Here is a 24670-nt window from a genome sequence, read left to right as displayed (position 1 = left end):
TTAATTTACTGACAGACAAAAATGTTAACAACCTGTTTAGTTGAACAAAACAATGTAGAGGCCGATAACTATACCTTTCCAACACCAGGGCAAGTGAAGTATGCAATGTCGCAAGTAATTACGTGACTGTCTACTTGAATTCGAACACGGCCTTCAAGTTATCGCGAATCAGAACACACACCAGTTAGGAAGTTCCATGGAGGCCGTTTCTCTTCGTGAGCGGACAATGGCCTTCGTATCCTCCCGCCGCCTTGCAATTTCGCGTCGAGATTTACGTCGCACGGCCGTAGCCAGGAGGTCGCCGGCATCCGCGCGTCTTGGCAAACCCCCTTCCCCCCACTACACTATCTCTCCCTCCCTCCCCCACTCTCTCCCTCATCACATTCAGGGGCCCTTGTCTTCAGACCGCCCGCGCCCGGCCGCCTGTCTTCAGAGACGCATGTGTCTGTGAAATCCGCGCGCCGACCATCGACAAGACCTCGGGAACATGTCTCTATGTTCTGCGCGCCGTGGTTTCCCTGTAATGGTAAGTGATTGGCTTCTGTAACGGAGCCTCGGCATCTGCCATGTTCAAACCTAACACCCCCAAATGAGAAAGACTGACACGTAACTGATGGTGGCGAGGATTAGTTACATAACTAGTTCATTATTTTGTATTAAATGTGTATTTTAAGTTGCCTTAATTTGTAATTTTGTTTTTGATTACTTTGTATTATTGGTCGTTCGATTATTTTAGTATTTATTTGTATTTTATACCACCTTAATGGTTTCTTGTATCAAACATTTTGGATTTTTATTAAATTTTTTATTTTTTTTTTGGCAATCTCTGCAATAATGTTTATTATTAATACAAATGATTAATATTCTAATCAGGGGCGCAACAACTAAATTTCCAAAGGGGGGCCAATATACCTTTTTATAAGGAATCACCGATCCCCCCTATTGAAGCGGGGGGGTCCGGGGTTCCTCCCCCGGGAAAATTTGTATTTCAAGGTGGAAAATTGTGCTATTTAATCAGTTTTATTATCTAAAAATTGATTACACAGCACTTTCTTTGCCCCCGTTTGCCCCCACTTCAAGGTTTCAGATTTCTAATAATATTGCCAAACCGATGGATATAAATTCAACAATTCCGGAAAATCATTTTTTTTCACCTAGAATGTTCGTTTGGCACGTCCAACTGTGCTACGGACGTCAGCGAACGAAAATAATTAAAATTATGGCCCACGGCTGCCCGGGCACACTTACGGTGTACAGATATTTAAGGGGGGGGGGGGGAACACGTGATTTGAAAACTGCTCGTAATATCCGACTGGTATCTGTTCACGAAAAGCATTTAAGGATAAGCTGAGGGCGGATGAGTAGTTATGTGTCCGTGTTTCTTTTTTTTTTTTACTTTATTTTTAGGAGAGTGAAATGACTAAAATGCGCGTGTTCTGAACAATTTTTAGACGTGAAACGCCCGGTACAGATTCTTGAAAGCACTCAAAGAAACCTGCGATACACTTTTATCTTCCTTTCTCCGCCAAGCAGTGTTATAGTTACCGCTCAAATGTTATAGTTGGCTTGTGTATGACGAGAAGACTGCAAGCTAGCCCACAGCCTAGATACCATGCTAGAAGCACCAGCCAGCGACACCCCTGACTGGGCGGGCCGGCTGAAGAATACGCCGCGCGAAGGCGACATTTCCCAGCAGAAAAAAATTTGCGGAAATGCGTTTAGTGGTGAGAAAATTCTGGGAGATTTTCCGTGGTGACCTTGTATTTTTCTACACCATTTTAGTCAATATTTTATACTCTAGCTATGTGCAGTTTATTTTTTTTCTTATGAATTACACACAAGCTGTAAAACAGCTGTGTAAAACCATATATTCGGGAATTTTTTAATGTATGTTTCTAACTTTAAAAAGCGTTAAAAAATTTGGAGACTGGTTCATTAATCCCTTCCCTATCAGCTCAAAAAACATGATGGTTTTATCAGTTATAGGAAGTTACAAATTTTCTTAAACAAAATGCACTTCAATCACGTTCTGAAGAGAGTCTGTGTAGGTCTATTATCTAAGCTACATCGAGTTTATTAGAGACGATGAGGAGCGACGACACGGGTATGGAGCACTGACGGAATGAATAGTGTTGAAGGGATGGGAACACTCGGGAAAAACACTGTCACGGTTACTCATCCTGGCGGACCGAAGTGCCCTGGCCGCTCGACTACCACTGGCATTCCGGACACATTTCGCTGACGTTGCAGAATCTTGCAACGTTTCGTTGAAGGTCGCAAAACGTATCTGAAATTTGCCCAAAAAGATGCGTGGTGCAAGACCTGATATCTCTCCCGAAAAGTTTTTTTTTTAAATTGTTTTCTTGGGGTTCTTGTCAACGATGAAAGTATAACCACCCACTTACCGTGTATGTGACTCCACGATTTTTGTATGAGGTAAGTCTCGCGTAACAACCATTTGTACTGGAGAAGTATCAAAATGTAAAATTACATCAAATTATGTTTTTCAAAGGCTTTTGTATTAACTTTTAATTTTTTTTTTTTCAAAATTCTGTATTTTTTTTTTAGTAAATAAATGTGTTTGTATTTCCAATGAAGATCCGCCATAACTCCAAAACTATTATAGCTAGTAAAACCTATCTAATTGTCACACAACATTTTTAAAAATCATTTTAAAGATAATAAAGTTTCTTATTTTATTATGTTTTTGATGAATTAGCCTTTCAGTTAATTAATAAACTAATTTTAAAAAAGTAATACTATTATTACACCATTATGTATATTAAAATAATAGGTGATTAATATACATCAAAATTTGAAGTATTCTAAGCAATAATCCGTAGTTACCTATGTGTTATGTAGTTAACAGAAAAATTTAATTCGAAATCATTTCTGAAAATGAAACATCTTTGGATTTTGCTGTGTTCATCTTTACAAGCATAGCCTATGCAAAACTACAGCAGTTGAAGTGTTTGAAGACGAATATTTTTTTTTCTTAATTATTCCGTTTGTCTATTCGGGTTTTAATGTGCATTAAACCACGTGAGAAATAGCTGCATGTACATGATGTCGTTTTTAAGATCTAAAAAATACACGAACCATCGCTGCATATTTTTAGCGAGTTTTGGAATATCAGAAATACTCGGATGGAAACTAGATCCTCTCAGGAAGCTACAGTGATCCAACCTCCTCCTTCCCCCTCCCCCCCCCTTCCATTTTTTACTCTTCCAAACCCGACTTTCGGCCTTTTGAAAAGAGTCGTATATCATAAGAAAATAATGTCGCCGTAGAAACTTTTGAGAGTTTTTTTCCATCGCTTTGGGCCTTTGCAGAAAGATTTTTGTATAACTTTATGGTACCTCGATATACCAGACTACCGGGCACGTAAATGGAATATGATGATTTGCCATGTTTATTTTTTCTTTTCCAAGTTTTTTTTTTCTTTACAAGCTGTATACGAAGAGGAATTGGCTCGTATCTTGAGAGTTCTCCTTATATTGCAAAATAAACTTGGTTTAACAGTAACGATTTAGCTAGTTTTTTTTGTATGAGTACTTTAACAGTAATCCATTGTTACTTATTTGCACTTAATAAAACGTACATCGTATACACGTAATAAGTGAGAAAATTTATATGGTTTTTGAAGGTGATGTAATATAAAATTTTATTAAAAAACCATTAATCTGTAAATATAACTTACTTAACTACTGAGAGATCTTACTTATTTAATTATCTGCTCTCTAGCAAATATTTGTTGTTATGAACGTGGGAGGCAAAGGCGCGAAGTGCTCCAGATGCCTGGTGGCCCCGCACGGCCACTGACGTCACGCGTGCATTCCTTCGGGGATTACAGCAGCCCGGCCTCGCAAAACCACCTTTCCCCCACCTACCCCCACGTCTTCCTTCCTCGGTGCGGTTATCTATTTTTTAGCGGCAGGGGAATTCCGCGTGGAGTGACGTGAATAAGCATCGTTATTCTGGATGCTTCGAGCGTCGGGTCGGCCCAGGGTGACGCGACACGTCACAAACTCTCCAGTTGGTTCCAGAAAGATTGCCAAGGTTATAAAAGCGGTGACGCCGGCTTCCACAGGATTTCCGAGAGTTCCAACAGGAGAGTGGAGTGAAGCGTGAGTTCGGCGAGGAGGACGAGAGACCACCCATTTGCGAGCGGCGCGAGACTGTGTGGACAGGCGCGAGTTAAGGGGCGAACCACTGTTGAGCCTGGCTCCAGTGAGAAGTGCGAACTGTGGACTTGACAGATACTTAGTGATTTGTGAACAGACTTTAAGTGTGGTGATTTAATTAGTAATGTACGTATTAGTAGTAAATAAAACTATACATATTAATTGGGCTATGCTTACCAACCCATTTTCCCCACTCGTAACAATATAGGTACATATAACGCCCGCTTGAATATTTTCTTTTATTTATGAATCAAAATGTATCGCCAGAGAGATCTGTGACTTTCCATTCGCGTATTTATTTGCCTTTAATGGAATTTTGAGTGATAAATGCTGGCAGACTTATTAGGTTAGGTTGATATAAAAATCTGAGTATTTTATTTTTAATTAGACTACATGACCCCCATTCGTTTTGAAAACCCAAAGGCACTGAAAATACTTCATTTTATTAGTATATATAATTTAGAACTACTAAATGGACACAAACGCCATTGATGATTTATATAGGTTTTCATAGATAAACCTTAAGGGTCCCGCCTACCCGGGCACAAACACGGTGTGCGGAGCTCCAGAAGAAACCTCGCGATTTGAGAACAGCTCAAGATATCCGAGTGGTGTCTGTGTACGGAAAGTATTAGCGAATCCGATGAGAGCGGATGGGTAGTGCTGTTTCCGTATTTCGTGTTTAACCGTATTTTTAGGAAAATGAAAAGGGGTAAAATTTTGTTTTCAGAATAGTTTTTAGACGCTAAACGCCCGGCAAATATTATTGAGGGGAAAAAAACAAGAGACTTGCATTACACCTTTATCTCTATTTCCCCACCATCTAATGTTATTGTTACAACTCTAATTTAATAGTTGTTTCAATGCACGACGAGAAGACTGCGCGCTAGTTCAGAGTCTTGCTCTGAGAGACGATGCCACGCTAGAAGCACCAGCGAGCGTCGCGCTTATCATCCCGCCTCGCTGACACAGACACACCCGTGACTATGCGGACCCCTTAAGAATGGTTATTGAGGTTTTTCTATGCCAATCAGCAATGGCGTATGTCCATGAAGTTGTTTTTAAACAATCTTTCCCATTGGAAGAATGTGATTTGAAAGCGCAGTGTGTCCTGATCAGGACAGTATATTTTTGACGAATTCATATGTAATGGCCTATTCATATGTATATTGCAGAAGCATCTTGACATTTGCCTGAAGGGATGTTCAGGGAAGCTTGAACAACTGACATCATGACGGCGAGTTCCGGCTGCTGTGAAATGCGAGTTCAATGTCTACCGTCGTGGCTCTTCCCTCGGTATCGACCTCTGATATAAAGTAATGGGGAAATTTGTAAAAAAAAAAAAAAAAACTATACGGGCGTAAGGGTGTACGTCCAATTTCATGCCATTATTTTATAATTACGTTAAACAATTTTAAACATTAAATTTTTTCAATATGGATTAAATTTCACAAAATCTGAAGGGAAAATGTACATATGTGTTGCATACTTGTTGGTTATTAAGCTGCGAGATTTACAAATTTGACGTTTATTTGTGACATATCAATTAAGAGTATTAATTTTTTTTTTCTTTCAGAACTGACAAAATTTTTTTTACTGTTTCTACTGCATGACATGGTTCGAATATATTTCAGGATATTTATTTAATTTTGCATAACGTTAAAAAAAATTCATTAAGAACTGTTACCCATAAGTAAATATTCAGCCTATTCAAGTTGGATAGTCACATAACGTTGCCGCATCATCCACCGGCTCCGTTGCAGCGAGCCCAGCCGCTGCGGTTTTCAGAAACCCCTCGTGATAGCCTTCCCCCTCACCCTGTTATCCCACCCTGCTGCAGCGCCTTTCCTCTCTTCGCACCCTGCCCCTCACAACCCGGCCGTATATTCCAGAATAGTCTGTTTACTGCGTCGCGGAGTGCAGTGGCTGCTACGGTATGTATTGAAACCAAGCCGAATGAGCGAACCAAGCCAGCGAGCCGTTATTGTTCGTCGGAGTTACGCTGCAACGCTCTTGCTCATTCAAACATTCCGTGATAGAACTGAAATTACAACCAAGTTTTTACCTTGGCATGTTGACAGGTATAAAATAATAACGTTAAGAACTTAACTTGAATTAAAAAATTTTAATCTCAAAAACATCGCATATGTATAGTTTTTAAGTTTTCATACCATAGAGATCTTCAATGTTAAGTTTTGTAGATAAAAAAAATGTTCTATAAGAGTACACGTTTAAAATTTCGTTAGGCTATGAATATTAAAAAATAAAAGTGTGTAAAACTATTAGACCTGGACCGTATTATGATTTTATTAATTATAAGTTTTTTTTAAGATACAGTGCAATGGCTAAATCGAATCGATGAAGTTTACTAAAAGTTAACTTTTTTTTTACAAACGTATGTGAGAGTGAAAATGCCAATAACGTGATAGGCACGTGAGAAGTTAGGTCTTGATGGATGGTATCTCAGCAGCCACTAAATCTACACAAAATTCATCATCAATATTACAGTATAAATCACATTAAATTTTACGCAAAACGTAAGAACTCGTAATTGAAGTGTTAAATAAACATGCAGTCACTTGTTGCGTCTGCAAGAACAAAAAAAATTATTTCCGTCCACGAGCCTGCGCACCTTGTTAACTACAAAACACAGAAGTTGGATGTCGAAGGTCCAGTCAGTTGGATGTCGAAGGTCCAGTCAGTTGGATGTCGAAGGTCCAGTCAGTTGGATGTCGAAGGTCCAGTCAGTTGGATGTCGAAGGTACAGTCAGTTGGATGTCGAAGGTCCAGTCAGTTGGATGTCGAAGGTCCAGTCAGTTGGATGTCGAAGGTCCAGTCAGTTGGATGTCGAAGGTCCAGTCAGTTGGATGTCGAAGGTCCAGTCAGTTGGATGTCGAAGGTCCAGTCAGTTGGATGTCGAAGGTCCAGTCAGTTGGATGTCGAAGGTCCAGTCAGTTGGATGTCGAAGGTCCAGTCAGTTGGATGTCGAAGGTCCAGTCAGTTGGATGTCGAAGGTGCAGTCAGTTGGATGTTGAAGGTCCAGTCAGTTGGATGTCGAAGGTCCAGTCAGTTGGATGTCGAAGGTGCAGTCGGTTGTCTGTAACTGCAAAGAACGCTTCGTTCGCGCGAGATTCGTAGTTCGTTGGGCAGGTCGACCGCGTCTCCCGTGTGGTCTCGAGGCTCAGAATTATTGCTTGATGAGGCAACCCCAAGCAGTCGTGACGACAGTCTGACAGGGATTTCATCATCGCCAGTGCGGACCTAGGGGGCCGAGTACCGTAACTTGGTATCGAACCTCGAATTCCTGATGCGACCCCTAACCTCCTGATTTGGTTACTGAAAGTTTCGTTTTGGCGTTTTTTTGTTTACAGTGTTTTCTGAAAGATATTGCTGCAAAGCAATGGGGATTGTAAAATGGCCAATGAAATCAAGTTTAATTTCGTGGGATGAATTTTATTTTTACTTTAAGATCGTAGTGTTGTGATCTGGAAAGCGCGATGATGAAGCCGCGGAGCGAACAGCGAGTCGCGCGCGAAACGGGCTCAGGTATGTATGTATGTCTCCCTGCGGACATCCGGCGAGCCCGGTGTGGAGGTGATGAGGGGAAGAAACTGCCGGGAGGAAGAGAAGGCGCGGCGATGGATCTTGCTTCCCTGCAGATGCCTCCCCGGGCGCCCGCGCGGACAGAAGCTACGGCGGGTCCGCCGTCCGTCCTGCTGCGAGGCGCCGCCGGGACTCCCCCGCGCAGAGACGAATGCTCTGTACTTCCACACAAAAGGTTCCTCTGGCGAGAAACAGCTTGTGCCTAATACCACAACAAATATACGTGCAACACATGGCTATGGTTATTTTTGCATACTTGTAATACGTGTTTCGAGATAACACCGAGTTTTTCTTACAGAAAATGGGCGCATAATTTAATATTATAATTGACGATTTGTTTAAACCGTTGAAAAGGTAATCGAATATTCAATAATCCTCCTTGTTTTGGTTGTATTATGTTTATTAATGTGCGCAGTTAATACTGGAAAGCTGTTCAGGGAACGATTTACAAATAACTTTTAAGTATAGGAGGTACTGGGACTACACAGAGCACAAATGCCAAGGTAATAATCTGAACCCAGTATTACTGCGAACACTATTTTTGTAGTGATACCATTGGTTACAATATCTGTAATTTAACATGGATATCTCTTTTCAATGTACAAAAAAAGTCAATTACAGTGCACGACGCCTTACTTTCTTTGCTGGCGACTAACTTTTGCCAAGATACCAATATATAACTATAGAGAGGTTTCAAAAACATCAGCCACATTTTTTGTTTCAAAATGGTGTTGCACAGAAATCATTGGGTCCAAGAAACTGGCATTTTTTTTAAATTGATATAAGTTAACTCGAATTGCTGATATTGTTCTAGGTTGCTATACTGTATAAGTATATTTAAATATTTTTATGTTGAAATACGAATAAAAATTATAACTTCTTAAAGTATTTTTTTATTATCACATGCTCCTAGATTTTATGCTTGACTCCTAAACGTCCAGAGATTTTGTAGAGGCTTGATTATGTCAAATAAGAATGAATGGCTCGCAGTACTAGACATTGTTATATAGTCGCATTTGCGGATTCGGAGGTTCATTTTACAGAATTACATTCATAGGAAATTTTCCCCCAGAACTTTCCTCGCATCCCTCATTTCCAACTCAAATTATATCAACAGAAATATAAGCAATATTTAGGGGCAGGCATTTATCGCGGGAAAAAAAAAATTATATGAACACACATTTGACTGCGATAAGGTATGCCCTGACCAGCGATTTCTTCCTTGTGATTGGTGAGTGTTTACCTAAAGGGAACTTAATAACGAAACTTGGGCGATGCTACAGACTTTTAAAACGTTGCTGGTCTGGAAAACGTTTCGAGTAGTTATACACGTGCTTCTAGTAGTGTTGATTTCATTTCAAGTGTGTTCGGATTAGCACGAAAGCGCTATGAAATGCCTCTTCTCTCCACAACCGCCACGGTCACCGTACGTAACAATGCACGTGATGCATATCACTGGCTCTGCGTATGTAATTCATAGCGCAGCAAACCAATTCTGGAGTCCGTTCGAATCCCAGCGGCGCCCCGGCTGTTGAATATTCACGACCCGTTTCGCCGACAAGCCGTGAAATATTTCGCACGCGGCGCGCGCAAAGCTGGTGAGTAACGCGCTGCCGGCCGCGGCCCTGTTTACACGAGGCGGGAATCCCTCGTGCTGGCGGCAGCTGCGGCGCATCGCCTCGCGGGAGGGACGTGCTCGTGTGACTGCGGCTCTCGCCAGCAGGTCTGCGTGCGACACCTCAGCTCTCGGCGCGCGGCCCTGTTTACACGAGGCGAGAGTCTCTCGTGCTGGCGGCAGCTGCGGCGCATCGCCTCGCGGGCAGGGACGTGCTCGTGTGACTGCGGCTCTCGCCAGCAGGTCTGCGTGCGACACCTCAGCTCTCGGCATGCGGCCCTGTTTACACGAGGCGAGAGTCCCTCGTGCTGGCGGCAGCTGCGGCGCATCGCCTCGCGGGAGGGACGTGCTCGTGTGACTGCGGCTCTCGCCAGCAGGTCTGCGTGCGACACCTCAGCTCTCGGCGCGCGGCCCTGTTTACACGAGGCGAGAGTCTCTCGTGCTGGCGGCAGCTGCGGCGCATCGCCTCGCGGGCAGGGACGTGCTCGTGTGACTGCGGCTCTCGCCAGCAGGTCTGCGTGCGACACCTCAGCTCTCGGCATGCGGCCCTGTTTACACGAGGCGAGAGTCCCTCGTGCTGGCGGCAGCTGCGGCGCATCGCCTCGCGGGAGGGACGTGCTCGTGTGACTGCGGCTCTCGCCAGCAGGTCTGCGTGCGACACCTCAGCTCTCGGCGCGCGGCCCTGTTTACACGAGGCGGGAGTCCCTCGTGCTGGCGGCAGCTGCGGCGCATCGCCTCGCGGGAGGGACGTGCTCGTGTGACTGCGGCTCTCGCCAGCAGGTCTGCGTGCGACACCTCAGCTCTCGGCGCGCGGCCCTGTTTACACGAGGCGAGAGTCCCTCGTGCTGGCGGCAGCTGCGGCGCATCGCCTCGCGGGAGGGACGTGCTCGTGTGACTGCGGCTCTCGCCAGCAGGTCTGCGTGCGACACCTCAGCTCTCGGCGCGCGGCCCTGTTTACACGAGGCGGGAGTCCCTCGTGCTGGCGGCAGCTGCGGCGCATCGCCTCGCGGGCAGGGACGTGCTCGTGTGACTGCGGCTCTCGCCAGCAGGTCTGCGTGCGACACCTCAGCTCTCGGCATGCGGCCCTGTTTACACGAGGCGAGAGTCTCTCGTGCTGGCGGCAGCTGCGGCGCATCGCCTCGCGGGCAGGGACGTGCTCGTGTGACTGCGGCTCTCGCCAGCAGGTCTGCGTGCGACACCTCAGCTCTCGGCGCGCGGCCCTGTTTACACGAGGCGGGAGTCCCTCGTGCTGGCGGCAGCTGCGGCGCATCGCCTCGCGGGAGGGACGTGCTCGTGTGACTGCGGCTCTCGCCAGCAGGTCTGCGTGCGACACCTCAGCTCTCGGCGCGCGGCCCTGTTTACACGAGGCGAGAGTCTCTCGTGCTGGCGGCAGCTGCGGCGCATCGCCTCGCGGGCAGGGACGTGCTCGTGTGACTGCGGCTCTCGCCAGCAGGTCTGCGTGCGACACCTCAGCTCTCGGCGCGCGGCCCTGTTTACACGAGGCGAGAGTCTCTCGTGCTGGCGGCAGCTGCGGCGCATCGCCTCGCGGGCAGGGACGTGCTCGTGTGACTGCGGCTCTCGCCAGCAGGTCTGCGTGCGACACCTCAGCTCTCGGCGCGCGGCCCTGTTTACACGAGGCGAGAGTCTCTCGTGCTGGCGGCAGCTGCGGCGCATCGCCTCGCGGGAGGGACGTGCTCGTGTGACTGCGGCTCTCGCCAGCAGGTCTGCGTGCGACACCTCAGCTCTCGGCATGCGGCCCTGTTTACACGAGGCGAGAGTCTCTCGTGCTGGCGGCAGCTGCGGCGCATCGCCTCGCGGGCAGGGACGTGCTCGTGTGACTGCGGCTCTCGCCAGCAGGTCTGCGTGCGACACCTCAGCTCTCGGCGCGCGGCGTTCGGCGGGAGTCGTTCCGTGTAACCACGTTGCTGCCATCTGTGGCTGACGGTGTGAACCGAAGTTCACAAAGCCAAAGGAAAACTTTATAGTATTAACTTTTGACGTGACAACGTCTAATAAATCGATGAACACCGGCTGCACGCACGAAAAAGTGTCCCGTTACGCTCATTGTTCTGTTACGCTGTGTCCGGTTACGCTCATTGTACGCTTGCGCCGCAACTATCTCTCTTCCACTCGACTGTTTATAAAGTGAAGTGAAAAGTTAATGTCGTTTTTATTGCTTATTACAACAACAATTTCGGCAATAAAGTTCAATTATTCTTGCATTTTAAAAATCTGATTACTAGTATAATTTCAAGTATGTATTCTTGTATTATTAAAATAAAAATTATTCAATTTTATTCATAAAGTATGCAAGTATTTCTTCAATTTTTTGTTATGACGTTGACACGTTAAACTATCGTCCGTAAACCGACTTTACAGACAACAATTTTTTTTTTATTAATTTTTACAATGTGGGTAGTATTTTAATAAAAATCTTTGTCGAAAATCAGGTCCAAGCCGGAGTTTAGTATTTTTTTCTAGTCTTTTTCGCTTTTATCGGAGCCTTTTCATTATATAGTTTAAATGTCGTTCTGCTAATCATATGAGTCAATAGTCGACATAGCTACTCCGATAGCGAATTCTAGCGGCGGGTGCGGAAATTTAGTTAGAAACACAATTTTCGTATATTCATCGTGCTTGGCATTAGTAGAGTGTATTTGCAACATGAGAACACAATTAGCGCGTTACTGAGGTTCGATCTTACACATCTCTCTTAGATTTGTTTGGGAAGAAGCCAGCAGCACGGGAAATGACCCATATTTGTAGGGAATATTTATTTTTCGCGAAATAATCTGATTGATCAAGAGACTGCAATGAGTAATGGACGCACTAGCGATTGTTTCCTTGTGATTGGCGGCCGTCTGCAAGAGAAGCCATTGCGCTGCTGGGCCGGGCTCGCGCACTGGATGGCTATGATTCGTGTGCTGACTGTAGACAAGCACCTTGGAATAAACCTATAGCAGCCGATCATGAAACACAGACTGTGCTACAAAGTTCGGGCACACATCTGGTCTGGAAAGCTTTCCGCGAAAACTACATTGACAAAACAGAGACAAGTGCGTGTGAAGTAGCTACATCCATGGAACCAAATAATAACCGCGAATTTTGCAGCTCTCTATAAATTTCTCACAAATTGTATGGATTTTTTTAAACTTACATTTCATGTACAGGTTAGTCGTGTTTCGCAAAAAAAAACCGCAACTCATTCTAATTCCCCTCGATTGGTTGAAAATTTATTTTAAAAATGTTCATATATATTTTGAGATGAATAATGGACATTCCGAAGCGCAGAGAAAATTAATCATTCTTATTTGCCTGGTTACATATTTTACTGTCAGATACAGCTTCACCTTTATTATCCTAGCTGACCGATAAAGATACTTTGCAAAAAAAAAAACTATCTCTCTGTGTCTCACTTCTCTTTATTTCCCGGTGTCGTTTTTCGTTGCTTGGCCCATCAGGACAGTCGCGGTCCTGGACTTTGCGGGACCGCGATTTATTTTCTTTCATCGAGACTTACCCCCCCCCCCCCTCCCCCACCACCTTCCTCCCCTGGAAAATTTGTAAAATTAGCCCTTTTAAACTAAATTTTAAGGTAACTTGGAACTTAAGTTTCCATGATGGTTTTGCTGATTTATCTTAAGAAATTTTAATAATCAATTGTAATAGATTATAGTCGGGTCAGTTTTATAAATGCTTACTATCAAATTCCTGTGGAATTGCGTAATTATACGTGGAAATAAAATATTTGAATTTTTTTTTCTTATACGATGTCATGAATTGAAATTGGTATTGATCACTACTTCGATTTTCATGGTAATATAATTTTCATTTTCCTTTTCCCATTAATGTAAATATTTTTGACAGACCACTGGACAAACAAGTAAAGGCCCCGGGCGATTGCCCCTTGAGCCAGGGCACAGCAACCGTGTTCCAGAGCACGTTAGCAAGGTCTGGTGGAAGTGTTGCTACGTATACTGCAGTGACTATAAGCACCCATCGAAACACAGAACAGCCTAGCCGTGTCCGACCGTTTGATCTAGTGGTTCTGGCTTAGTTGGTGGAAAAAAGTTCCCAGGTTACGTTCCTAGGCGGGGCGGAAATTTTTCACTTTTGGAAAATTTTCCTTCTCGGATTAAATTCCGGGCGTCGTGTATTCCCTTCTATTTTATACACTGTTAAAAATTGTTTCACCTTCAATTTATGAATCTCGCTGGTTACCAATTATCCGGGGATCTTGTTAAGTCTAAGCTGTCTTCGTAAATTTACAGACACTTGAGTTCACTTACTTTGTACATGAATCCAGTAGAATATTTTTTTAGTGTATTAACGAACCATTAAAAAACTTGTCTGTGCGTGTGTTTACTTTTGTTTTGAACAAAACAAACAAATCGATTTTCGAACTACGGAGTAGTTTCTACGAAGATTCAGTTATTTAATATAACTAAGAACTCTTTTTTTTATTTGAGTTCAATTCCTCGTTGAAAAATCCGTTTATTTATTGTAATTTCTAACGTGTGTTGCGGTAGACAATCACAAGCCACACCCTGCCTTCACTGATAAGACCGCATTCGGCATCAAGCAACAAAGACTTCAAAATCATCATCTTCATTACAAATGTCTGCAGTATTTTAGTAGTTATGTTTACCTAGCAGTGCATTATGCTTGATGTTTTATTCTGTCTATACCTAGAAATCACATAGACCCGGAAATTTCGCGGATTCATTTGACATCAGTCTAAAATTCATAGCTCTATGTATACTTTACCCACATATACTAACCTATTGGCTGATTCCCTACTGTAGGAATTTCCCTTTGTATTGAATGGATCTATGCGATTCGGTTACTCTATTGCTAGCTGTTAGTTGATTGGTTCACTGACGCAAGGGGGAAGGGGTGTTTCCAAACAATTGTGATCCATTCATGTAAGCAATAGAGAGTTATATGTTTTTTACAGTTTACCTTGTTACCAGAAGAATCTACGAAATTTCCGTGTCTCTAATAAAATACCTAGCATATTTGGATGTGTGGAAAGGATGATTATTTTAATTTGTAGTTGAAGTAGATTTGTTTAATTTGTAATGGAGTGGCTTTAGCGTATTTTTTTGTTATATTTTCAACTTTAAAATTTTCTTTTGTTCTTTGTTACAGGTGAGTTTCACCCACTCACCACCGGGTGCTTCTATGGAATTGAAACACTCCATTTGCTCCTATTATAGACGTCACGGGCAAAGAGGTAAGGTAAAAACAAATTCCCCACCATATTTACTATGCCAAAATTTATTGGTATATTTTCTGAAATCAGAATTGCTACAAACACGTCAAGGATATTTTTCCAAAACTATTTTAAATTTTACAAACACGAAAAAAAAAATATTTAGGAGGTACTTAACTGTTAAAGAATAAGTTTCTGTAACTATGAATTATACTTGTTAGTTGTAAGGCGCCTAAGGCTTCCTTTAAAAAGTTATGAATACAACCAACACTTTAATTTAATATTCACGAAATATTTATCAACAATTTAATTTCTTTTAATATTGTGCAAGTTAAATTTATTTCTGATATTTATATGAATTTATAAAAAAGTATAGCTTGTTAATTGTCTCTGGTCATTCAATAATCATCCTTGCTGTTGATTCCATTCAGTATACACCAGGATGGCTAACCATTTTGGCAGTGCGATTCGCATGAAGGTGCTCAATTTAATATAGTTCACAACAGCATTAGCACGTTTCAATTAGAATGTGCCTTGACATATATTCGCGATCGATTTAATCCTATCACTAGCGCTGGAAAATTTACACTACAGTGGTTGGTAGATTCATATTGGCAAGTGGAGGTCAACAGCTTGAATGATATTAAACAGACATACGCGGCCAAAACGTGGCAAGCCAATCCACCGCTCGCTACGTTACCACTGAAAAAAAATGCTGAAACTATCGTCTTGTTCAAAATATGATGCATTGTATGCGCACATGTTTATTATCTTTGCACCACGGACTCGGCAGCAATGAATAATGTTGCACTGTAAGCGCATGAAAACAGAATTCATACAGCGTTACAGAGTCAATCAGTGAGTCAGTGATGAGCGTATTTATATATATATATATAATTCCTATGTGAAATTTAGAAATATTTTGATATGTGAACAAGTAGACAGTAGTTAAATACTCGTATAAGTTTTGCAACAAATAGAGCTGTTGCGGAAACTCTCGTCCGGTGTATTATTCTGAATAAACTGTTAACACTTTTGTTTTCATTACTGACAGCGTCTCTGAGAGATCTCTCTCATATTACACACTTTGGAGGACGTTTGAATGGAGTTCTCCAGCGCGCATTTCCTTCTCTTCCCACGCACGTCCCAACAGTGACTTTTAAGGAGACCCTCTCGCGGAAAATTCGAAAAAAAAGAAAAAATCAACAATTTGAAACTAAATTTCAAACCAACCTGGAACATTAAGTTTCCGCGAAGCTTTTGTTATTTCAAGAAATTTTGATGATCTTTCCTGATAAATTATCCTCGGGTCAGTTTTGTAAATGCTTACATTCAAATCCCGGTGCTACTGCGTGTTTAAAACGTGGCAATAAAATCACTTTACAAGATTTTCTATTCCAAAATGTTGAATCGAAATTTAGTATCGATCTGTTTATCTGTTTAACTAGGCGCCGGGAAAATTCCCGGGTTCAATTACCTCCAGGGTGGACTGCACAGTTCTACGTATACTCGGGCAGATGTCACACACTTTCATTCGACTCCTTGTCTTGTGAGACGTCCCAACGTAGCGGTCTGTGATTCGATACACCTTTGGTTGGGTGTTTCTCATCCAGGTGAGTTGTGAGCCAATAGCAGAGGCAGTAATGGTATAACTATTTGAATTTTAACCTATCAGGTAACGGAATTCGCGATTTTTTCCGGTTTCCGGTCTCTACATACGATGGTATGACAAATTTCTTATACATTTGACATTTTCATAAGAAAATATAATCAAATTTCATTTAGTAAGCAGCAATCAATGCAAGATAAGGGTTAAAATTAACAAAGTCAAATAAAATCAGGTTATGGGTAGGGGCATGCATTTTTCGTGAAAAGATCTGAACATTTATTAGACTGCAACAAGGTATACCCGCACCTATGGTTTCTTCCTTGTGATTGGCCGCCGTCTGCGAGAGAAGTCGTTGCCTTATTTCACCGAGCCACTCAGGACGCGTTTGCTTCCGCACTGGATTATCGTGATTGGTGTTGTTACGAAATACGTGTACCTGAAAGAAACTCACACAATCACGAAACACAGACGATGCTACAGTGTTTTAACTGTCATCTAGTCTCGAAATCTTTTCGCGAAATCTGCATGCCCCTAGTTATGGGGTATCATTAGAAAGGTATATTTGTTCACACCACGAAACATTTTTATTTTCTTTAAAAAATAAATATGAAAATAAATATTGTTCATGGTAGTGCAGAACTCTCAACTAGATGTCGCTAAAAATAATTTGTCAAAATGCTGAATCGCGCTGACGAAAACGCACGCAGAAGTTACAATAACATTGAAAAAATGTTTCATAATAATCTACGTACGTTTCGATATTGTCTTTATGTTGTCGATTGTATTGTTAATATTTGTTTTATTCCCCCTTAAAATTGTCCTTGTTTTGCTTATTGGTTTTTTTTTTATCTACATGTAAATTTGTAAGGACGAATAGCAAATCTCTCTACATTTATAAGTAGGGGCATGCTGATTTCGCGAAAAGATTTCGGGACTAGATGAAAGTCAAAACACTGTAGCGTCGCCTGTGTTTCGTGATTGGGTGAGTTTCTTTTAGGTACATATCGATTGTAACAACACCAATCACAGTGATTCAGTGCAGAAGTAAACGCGTCCTGAGTGGCTCGGTCAAATGAGGCAACGACTTCTCTCACAGACGGCCGCCAATCACAAGGAAGAAACCACATTTGCGGGTATACCTTGTTGCAGTCTAATAAGTGTTCAGATCTTTTCGTGAAATCTGCATGCCCCTAGTTATAAGTTTTCTCGGAATTGTTTTTGACATAATTGATAAATATTAGGATATTGGTAATATTTTACTTGGTACAGTTGTCTTGGTTTGTTCTGATAATAAGTATGTACCTACTAGCTTTGGTCGGCACCTACTGACCTACACTAAAAACGTAACATCGCGGGGCGGACGAAATACTAGTTGTGTATTTCTGAGTATGAAACGATAAAATGAGAAGCGTTACGGAAAATATCAAGATTCTATTATGACCATATGCTCATTAATGTAGAATTAAAATTGTTTTATACTTGGCTTTTCAAAATTGAAGTGATTGATTAGGAATATAATATATGTTTATAGATAAAAATGAATTTATTTTGTTTTATTATACAAATATACAGTTTTATTCCGATCTTGGTGAGATTTTTCACACTTAACATTCAACTGAAAACAAAAATTACTGGTTATATTGTTAACTATTCTATTTCTTATTATTCTTCAGTGTTTGCTCATGTGACCTACTTTTTATTGGTAAGATTACTTTTAACAGCAGCGGTAACTTTACTTTACTGTAATAATGGTTATCAGTGAAAATCCATGTCAATAAATCTAAGTTTGTCCACCTGCGTTTCTCCAAGGGAAACCAAATTACAATTTTTTTCCCTCTGAGTTTTTGGTCGTTTTGTGCCAATATAAACCAATAATTGGGACCGTAGGGCGTTGCGGGTGTGGAAGGTATAAAAAATCGTATTAAGGAAGAAGCAAAAAATAAAGACCAAATGAAGAGGAAAGTTATGTTTCCGCGCTTTTAGGGACACTCTAATAGGATAAAAATTCCTTTCGGCACAACCTACAGGCGTAGGTAGATTTATAAGGTCCTATTTCTTCTGAAAATGTTTTAGAAACTTCTATACACCCCTGGAACAATTTAAGAACTTAATGTACCTAACATCCTATATGTTCGCCAATATTAAAAAAAGATCGATTAAACATTTTCTCATAACCCAAGCAGTGATGATATTTTGAATGTTTTGAACTCAATTAATCCACCACCGAATGTCTTAAATAATTTCATATTCTGCTTACTAGGTAGTTATGCAATTATTTTTGTCCTTTAAGCATTATTTTATTCCCTTGCACTAATACGTGGTCGCATTAAAATATTTTGACAAAGGTTTAAGGTAATATTAAAATAGTTAAAAATAAATTCCTATGAATTTTATACTAAGGAAGTTTTATATGTGTGTGTATATATATATTTATTTAATTTCAACTCCCTGTTTTTAAGGTGGTAGTCCGTTTGATCAAAAATTGTTTGATGCAAAAGATTCAGATAATGTTTATGAGTTTTACAATAAATTATAATGGATTTGATAGTATATCTATTAAAAAATTAATGAATTGTTTGTCATTATACCTGTTTTTATTTCCACCTCTTGCAGTAATTATTTGTTACATAAAGTTTACTTTAGATAAAAGTTTTCAGCAATATTTAATAAGTAAAAAAAAAACATTAATTCGGTATAATGGTAGGGAAATTTTATTTATTATCTTATTTCAAGCCCAGGTTTTTTCTACCCCTTGCAGTAATGGTTGGTAATATCAAAAATGGTTTGAGACAAACGTTTTTGATAAAAATTATAAGATTTAAAAACAATGTGAACGGATTTGATGGTATGCCTACTAAGGGAATTATTAATTTCTTTTTGTATTTCAACCCGCCTTTATCAACCTCTTGTAGCAATGGTTGGTTTTATCAAAAAATATTTCAGTCAAACGTTTTAATAATATTTGTAGGGTTTACAAACATTTCGAACGGATTTTATAGTGTGCCTACTAAGAGAGTTAAGGATTTTTTTTGTCATTCAACACCCTGTTTATTCCACCCATTGCAGTAATTGTTGGTAGTATAAAAAATTATTTAAGACGAATGTTGTAGATAATAATTTAAGTTTTTACAATAAAACAGGACGGATTTAATAGTGTACATGGTACAGAAATTACGAAGTTTTTAAATTCTACACTTTAATTTTTTTCAATTCCCTAAAACAAAGGTTTGACTTATCAAAAATTGTTTCAGACAAAAGTTGAAGATAAAAATTATAAGATTAACCAACAGTTTGAACAGATTTAGTAGCGTACCTGCTAAGGGAGTTTTGAATTTTTTTTAAATCTAACCCTCATTTTTTGAGCCCCTTGCAGCAATGGTTCGTCTAATCATAAATTGTTTTAGACAAAAGTCATAGTTAAAAATTTTAGATTTACAGAAAATCTGAACGAATTTGATGGTTTTGCCTATTAAAAGAGTTACGATTTTTTTTGTCCTCCAACCCTTTTTTATTCCACCCCTTGCAGTAATGGTTTGTATAAAAAATTATTCCAGACAAAAGTTTTAGATAATAATTAAAGGTTTTACAATAAAAAATGAACGGATTTAAAAGTGTAAAATGTATAATATATATATATATATTAATTATACATTTTATATTTTTTACCTACTGCAACAATGGCTCATCTAATAAAAAATTGTTTCAGAAAACGTTTAGGTAAAAAATATGAGATCAACAAACAATTCGTACGAATTCGATGTTAAGGATAATAAGGGAGTTATAATTTTTTGTTGTCCTCCAACCGTTGTTTTTTCAACCCCTTGCAGTTATGGTTGGTAGCATCAAAAATTTATTCAGACAAAATATTTTGGTATTAGCCTACTCCTAAGAATTATAACACGTCCAAAAGTATGTGATATTTTCTATATCATAGGAGCTACAGCGATTATTCTATTTTTCAGAAAAAAAACTTTCCCCATTTCTACCCCTTTGGTCGGTGATTGCGCATTAACGAATTCGTCCGAGATTTTCCACTAATAGATTTTATGTATCAGTTTGGATGTTATTTGTGAAAAATTGCGGCAGTTGTGTCCACAAAATTGTGATATATATTAAATTTTAAGTTGACGATTTTTTTGGGGTCTATGGACTATGAAACGAAAAACTATATAAAAGGTTTCCGTAAGTCACGCCATGGTAACGGCTACAATAGATAGTATTTCTTTGAAATATATTTAATAACATTTTCACAGTTTAGTTAACGGTGCGTAACGAAGGAGCACAATTCACTTGAAACTTATTACATGCATGCTCCTTTTCTATTGTTTACACTTCTAGCTTTCGGAAAATCTCCCGACCGTTTCCCAGCCAGACGTCTGAAACCCTTAACAATTTGTAAATTCCTCAGACAAATTAATACCCCGTATAGAAACATTTTAATACTTAGTGGAATTGCTATAAATTCAAGTATAACTTGTTTCCGGAATTCTGTAAACAATACAGTGTAAGGGACATTGTTTTTATAACCACGATTATTTCGATATTCATCGGTTAGCAAAGTAGACTTTAAGGGGCCCGCCTCGTCAGGGGTGTATGTGTGTTAGTGAGGCGGGATGATAAGCGCGACGCTCGCTGGTGCTACTAGCGCGGTATAGCCTCTAAGCACAAGTCTCTGAACTGGCGCGCAGTCTTCTCGTCTTCACAGGATAACTGTGTAATTTGAGCGGTGACCGTAACATTATATGGCGGAGAAATGAAGATAAAGGTGTTATGCAAGCCCCTTAAGTGCTTTCAAGAATCTGTACCAGTTGTTTTATGCCTAAAAATTACTCTGAAAACACGCGTTTTAGGCATTTTAACGCTTCTAAAAATACAGTTTAAAAACTTAATCCGAAATTAAAAGTACTTTTCGGGCCTCAGCGAACTCTTAAATGCTATTCGTAAATAGGCCCCACTCGGATATCTTGAGTAGTTTTGAAATCGCGTTGTTTTTCCTGAAGCTCTGCACACCGTCTGTGTGACCAGGTAGGCGGGGGCCTTAAGCCCATGTTCATCTGCTTCACGTCGACGATTGGACCACAGCGCTCCTGACACGCCCTTGACGACCCAGAGCCAGTTGCAAACAAGGGTAAGATGTGGTTACCCAATCACATTTAGCCCGCCAAAGGACGTGACCTTGTCTTGAACCAATGAGAATTCTAAAAAGGGTTTGATTGTATAAACGGCAAGTTGAGTCAAGCCTGGAAAGAAATTAATCCTAGAAATATTTGTGGCCCCAGCTATTTAACTCTTTATCTGAATATTTGAAATTAATATGGCTGAAAATCCTGCTAAAACGTTGTCACTGAAGAAGAAAAAAAAGGCTTTGGATAGAACACCAAAATCCGTTTTCTAAAAATATAGGACTGGCCGTGTCCTATTGTGCACTAAAACCTAAACCCTTATTTATGTCTTGGAATATCGACCTTACTCACAAACTATCATCTTGATGTGTTAACAAACATTTAAAACAACTATCATATATACAACAAAGCACTCTTCTACCTCCCACATGCCTGTTTAATCTGTTTACAACGGAATTGTGTGCCTGTGGTGTAAATATTAAATGTATCTATTCTCTATTAAATAACAAGTTTATTTACCTGTTAATTTATTCTTGATACAGTGTTGGATATTCAAAAGACGCCGTTTTTCACAGTTTATTCTCGAATTCAATAGGAAAACATTATCGTCATAAAATAAAGAGAAACATTATATTAAATTTATTTCTGAATAGTTCAGTAAAAACTAAAACATTTTTGTTTTTTTTTTCTAAAGATATATCTTCATAGGTAAAATACTCGTGCTTCGCTACTGCATTTACATAAAGAACACACACATCTCTTCACACATGCCCCTCATAATAGGTACACCACTGCCACACCTCGAATTAAAAAAAAAATGAAACAATGCAATAGGCGTTGCCAGGAGACGAAGAGAGCATCAACAACGGAATAGCAAATTTTCATCATTGTAGAATCAAAACTCTGCTTTAAGAGGTGATTTTACGTTAATTCCACGTAGAAATGGCTTCAACTGCAAGCAAACAATGCAACGGTCGTTGTCATGGAGACGCAGAACGTATCAACGACGCAAAAGCCCGCTACCATGGATACAACGCCCAAGATATCTCCATAGGAACATTCCGGGATAAAAAGTAGCCTATGTCACTTTCCGTCTCATAAACTATCTCCATGCAAAAAAAATACCATGTCGATAAGTTGCTCCGTTGCTGCGTGAAAAGCTAAACCAACGAACACACTTTTACATTTATAATTTTAATTATAGATTTCATTCGGAACTCTTTGCCCTAGCATAAATAAATACATGAAAAATTTAATTCACCTACAATCATGATTAAAACTTGCAGTAAAATAAAAAATAAAAGTATCCTTAAAATTAAGCCCACATAAAAAGTTGTCCTGAATTTACAAAAAAAAATCATAATGATTACGAATCGTTACACATCTAACAGCGTAGCAAAGTTGGATTGCCAGATAAACCTGGCCTACGTATAACAAAATAAAAATAACGGTAGAGATAACTGACTTTTCAAGTCGTTAAATTTATTTTTGTGTGGTGAAAGTATAATTTTACATTTTTTTAAGTTATACTTACGTCTTTATTTTACTCTCAAAAATGAGCTAAAACTTAGTTTTTTTTTTTACTATGACTTATCAAGACATCATACATCGTACATAGCCTTTTAGAAAAATTTCTATATTCCCATTTAAGTAGTATGTATACCACACCACCCGCCCTCCCCAAGACGCGAAGCCGTGTGGGCCGCTGGTTTTCTCCGGGTGCTCGTTGGGGTGGGAGGGGAGGGAGGGGGAACGTGCCACGTGGGCCGCGCCGCTCGGCACGCTCCGCCGAGCTCCTGGGCGCATCGCGGGGGGTTGAGGTCAGACATAACCATGGCAACCGGCCTGCCAGACTGCGGGTCCCGGGACGCGACCCCCGGCGCGCGCGTGTCGCGGTCCCGCGTCCCCTCCCCCTCTCCCCCTTCTCCCCGGCAGTTCACGTACCAGCAAACAAGCCTCTCGCAACCCCAACAGGGCGGATTCTCGTGAAATAGTATACAGTTGGTGACTTTTGTGTGCATATTTTCATACTCAAATTAAAAAAAAATATGATACTTTTGCATATGTGATATACGGTTTTTGCAAAATAACACTGAGTATTTCTTGAAGAAAAATGGCACATAAGTTTAGATTCAAATTGATGTTTCATTCAAGCATAATTTTTTTTTTTAACTATGGAAAAAGATAATTGAGTATTCAACAATTTTACTTTATTATTTGCGCAGTTAATACTGGAAATTTATTTAGGAAGGTTTTACAGATGACTTTAACTATTGGCATAAATAACAGGGTAAAAATCCAAATCAGTAATACTGCGAACAATTTTTTTGTATTGATACAGTTGTTTTCATGTAAATGTACAAATTCGCAAATGTAATTTTACATGACCAGTTCTGTTCCAAATTGTACAGTTTTTATTAATTTCCAGTGCATATTTACCCCCTTGCTTTCTAAGTTTGTAGGTTTTTTTTAAAAAAACTTTATGAAACAAAATGACAATGTATATCCTTTAAATTTCTAACATACAAACAGCAAGCCTGCTGGCCCGCGGACCGCCTATTGAATAAGTGTGGCTAGATTTAAATAAGGATTTAACGGCCTATATCTCGTCCTCTGCGCTATACCCCACCGTTGGCCTTCAGATCGCCAACAGAAATGTCGAATTCATATCATTCAAACATTACGTATGGATAGGTTTTAGGAATGGCACTCCAACAGACAACTTACTCTTGAATAAAATTCTGTATTGAATTTAAAGCTTATATTTTCACTCATATCCTCTTATAATGTATCATTCACGAAATGTTTAACGGTGCGCTAAATCTTAGAAACACAAAGGACAATCTTATAACCTCAACAATGCTACTTAAAACGTAGGCAGGAATTTTTTTTTTGGAAAGTGGGTGGTGGGGGGAGAATTCTGTGGTGGCACTTTTTATGGAATTGTTAGCAGTAGTATAGCATAGCCGGTCCGGAAACAGGCCTCAGGCGGTGGATTGAAGATTGTCGTCCGCCATCTTGGATTTGTGACGTCACGGCGGCAAAAATTCCTCAAAATTCCTCAAAAATGCCTCAAAATGACTCAAAATTTCCCGTTTTAAGAAAAAAAATTCCGTTTTCGAGGGAAAAATTCCCGTTTCGAGGGAAAATTTCCCGTTTTATTCCTTAAAAAATCCCAGCGGCTGAAAATTCCTAAAACTGGCTTAAGCATCCTTAACTCAAGCCAACCTTAAGCCATTTATAGGATTATGACGTCACCGCTGCAGTTTCCGTTACGCCCGCCATCTTTAAATTTACTATCCAATTTTAATGAAATAGAAA

At 40.3% G+C, this 24670-nt stretch overlaps 1 protein-coding gene across 1 annotated transcript in view; it reads left to right on the top strand.

Moving 5' to 3' along the window:
• The first annotated feature begins 460 nt into the window (after positions 1-460).
• LOC134542607 (rho-related GTP-binding protein RhoN-like) overlaps positions 461-24670 on the top strand; it is a 220645-nt gene continuing 196435 nt past the window's right edge. Inside the window, exon 1 of the mRNA XM_063386985.1 lies at positions 461-526. Coding sequence (XP_063243055.1) covers positions 488-526 — 39 coding nt within the window. The 5' untranslated portion in view covers positions 461-487. The remainder of the gene's footprint in view (positions 527-24670) is intronic.

The sequence above is a fragment of the Bacillus rossius genome, assembly GCF_032445375.1.
Source record: "Bacillus rossius redtenbacheri isolate Brsri chromosome 9 unlocalized genomic scaffold, Brsri_v3 Brsri_v3_scf9_1, whole genome shotgun sequence".
NCBI lineage: Eukaryota > Metazoa > Arthropoda > Insecta > Phasmatodea > Bacillidae > Bacillus > Bacillus rossius.
This window is presented reverse-complemented; position numbering and strand designations above follow the sequence as displayed.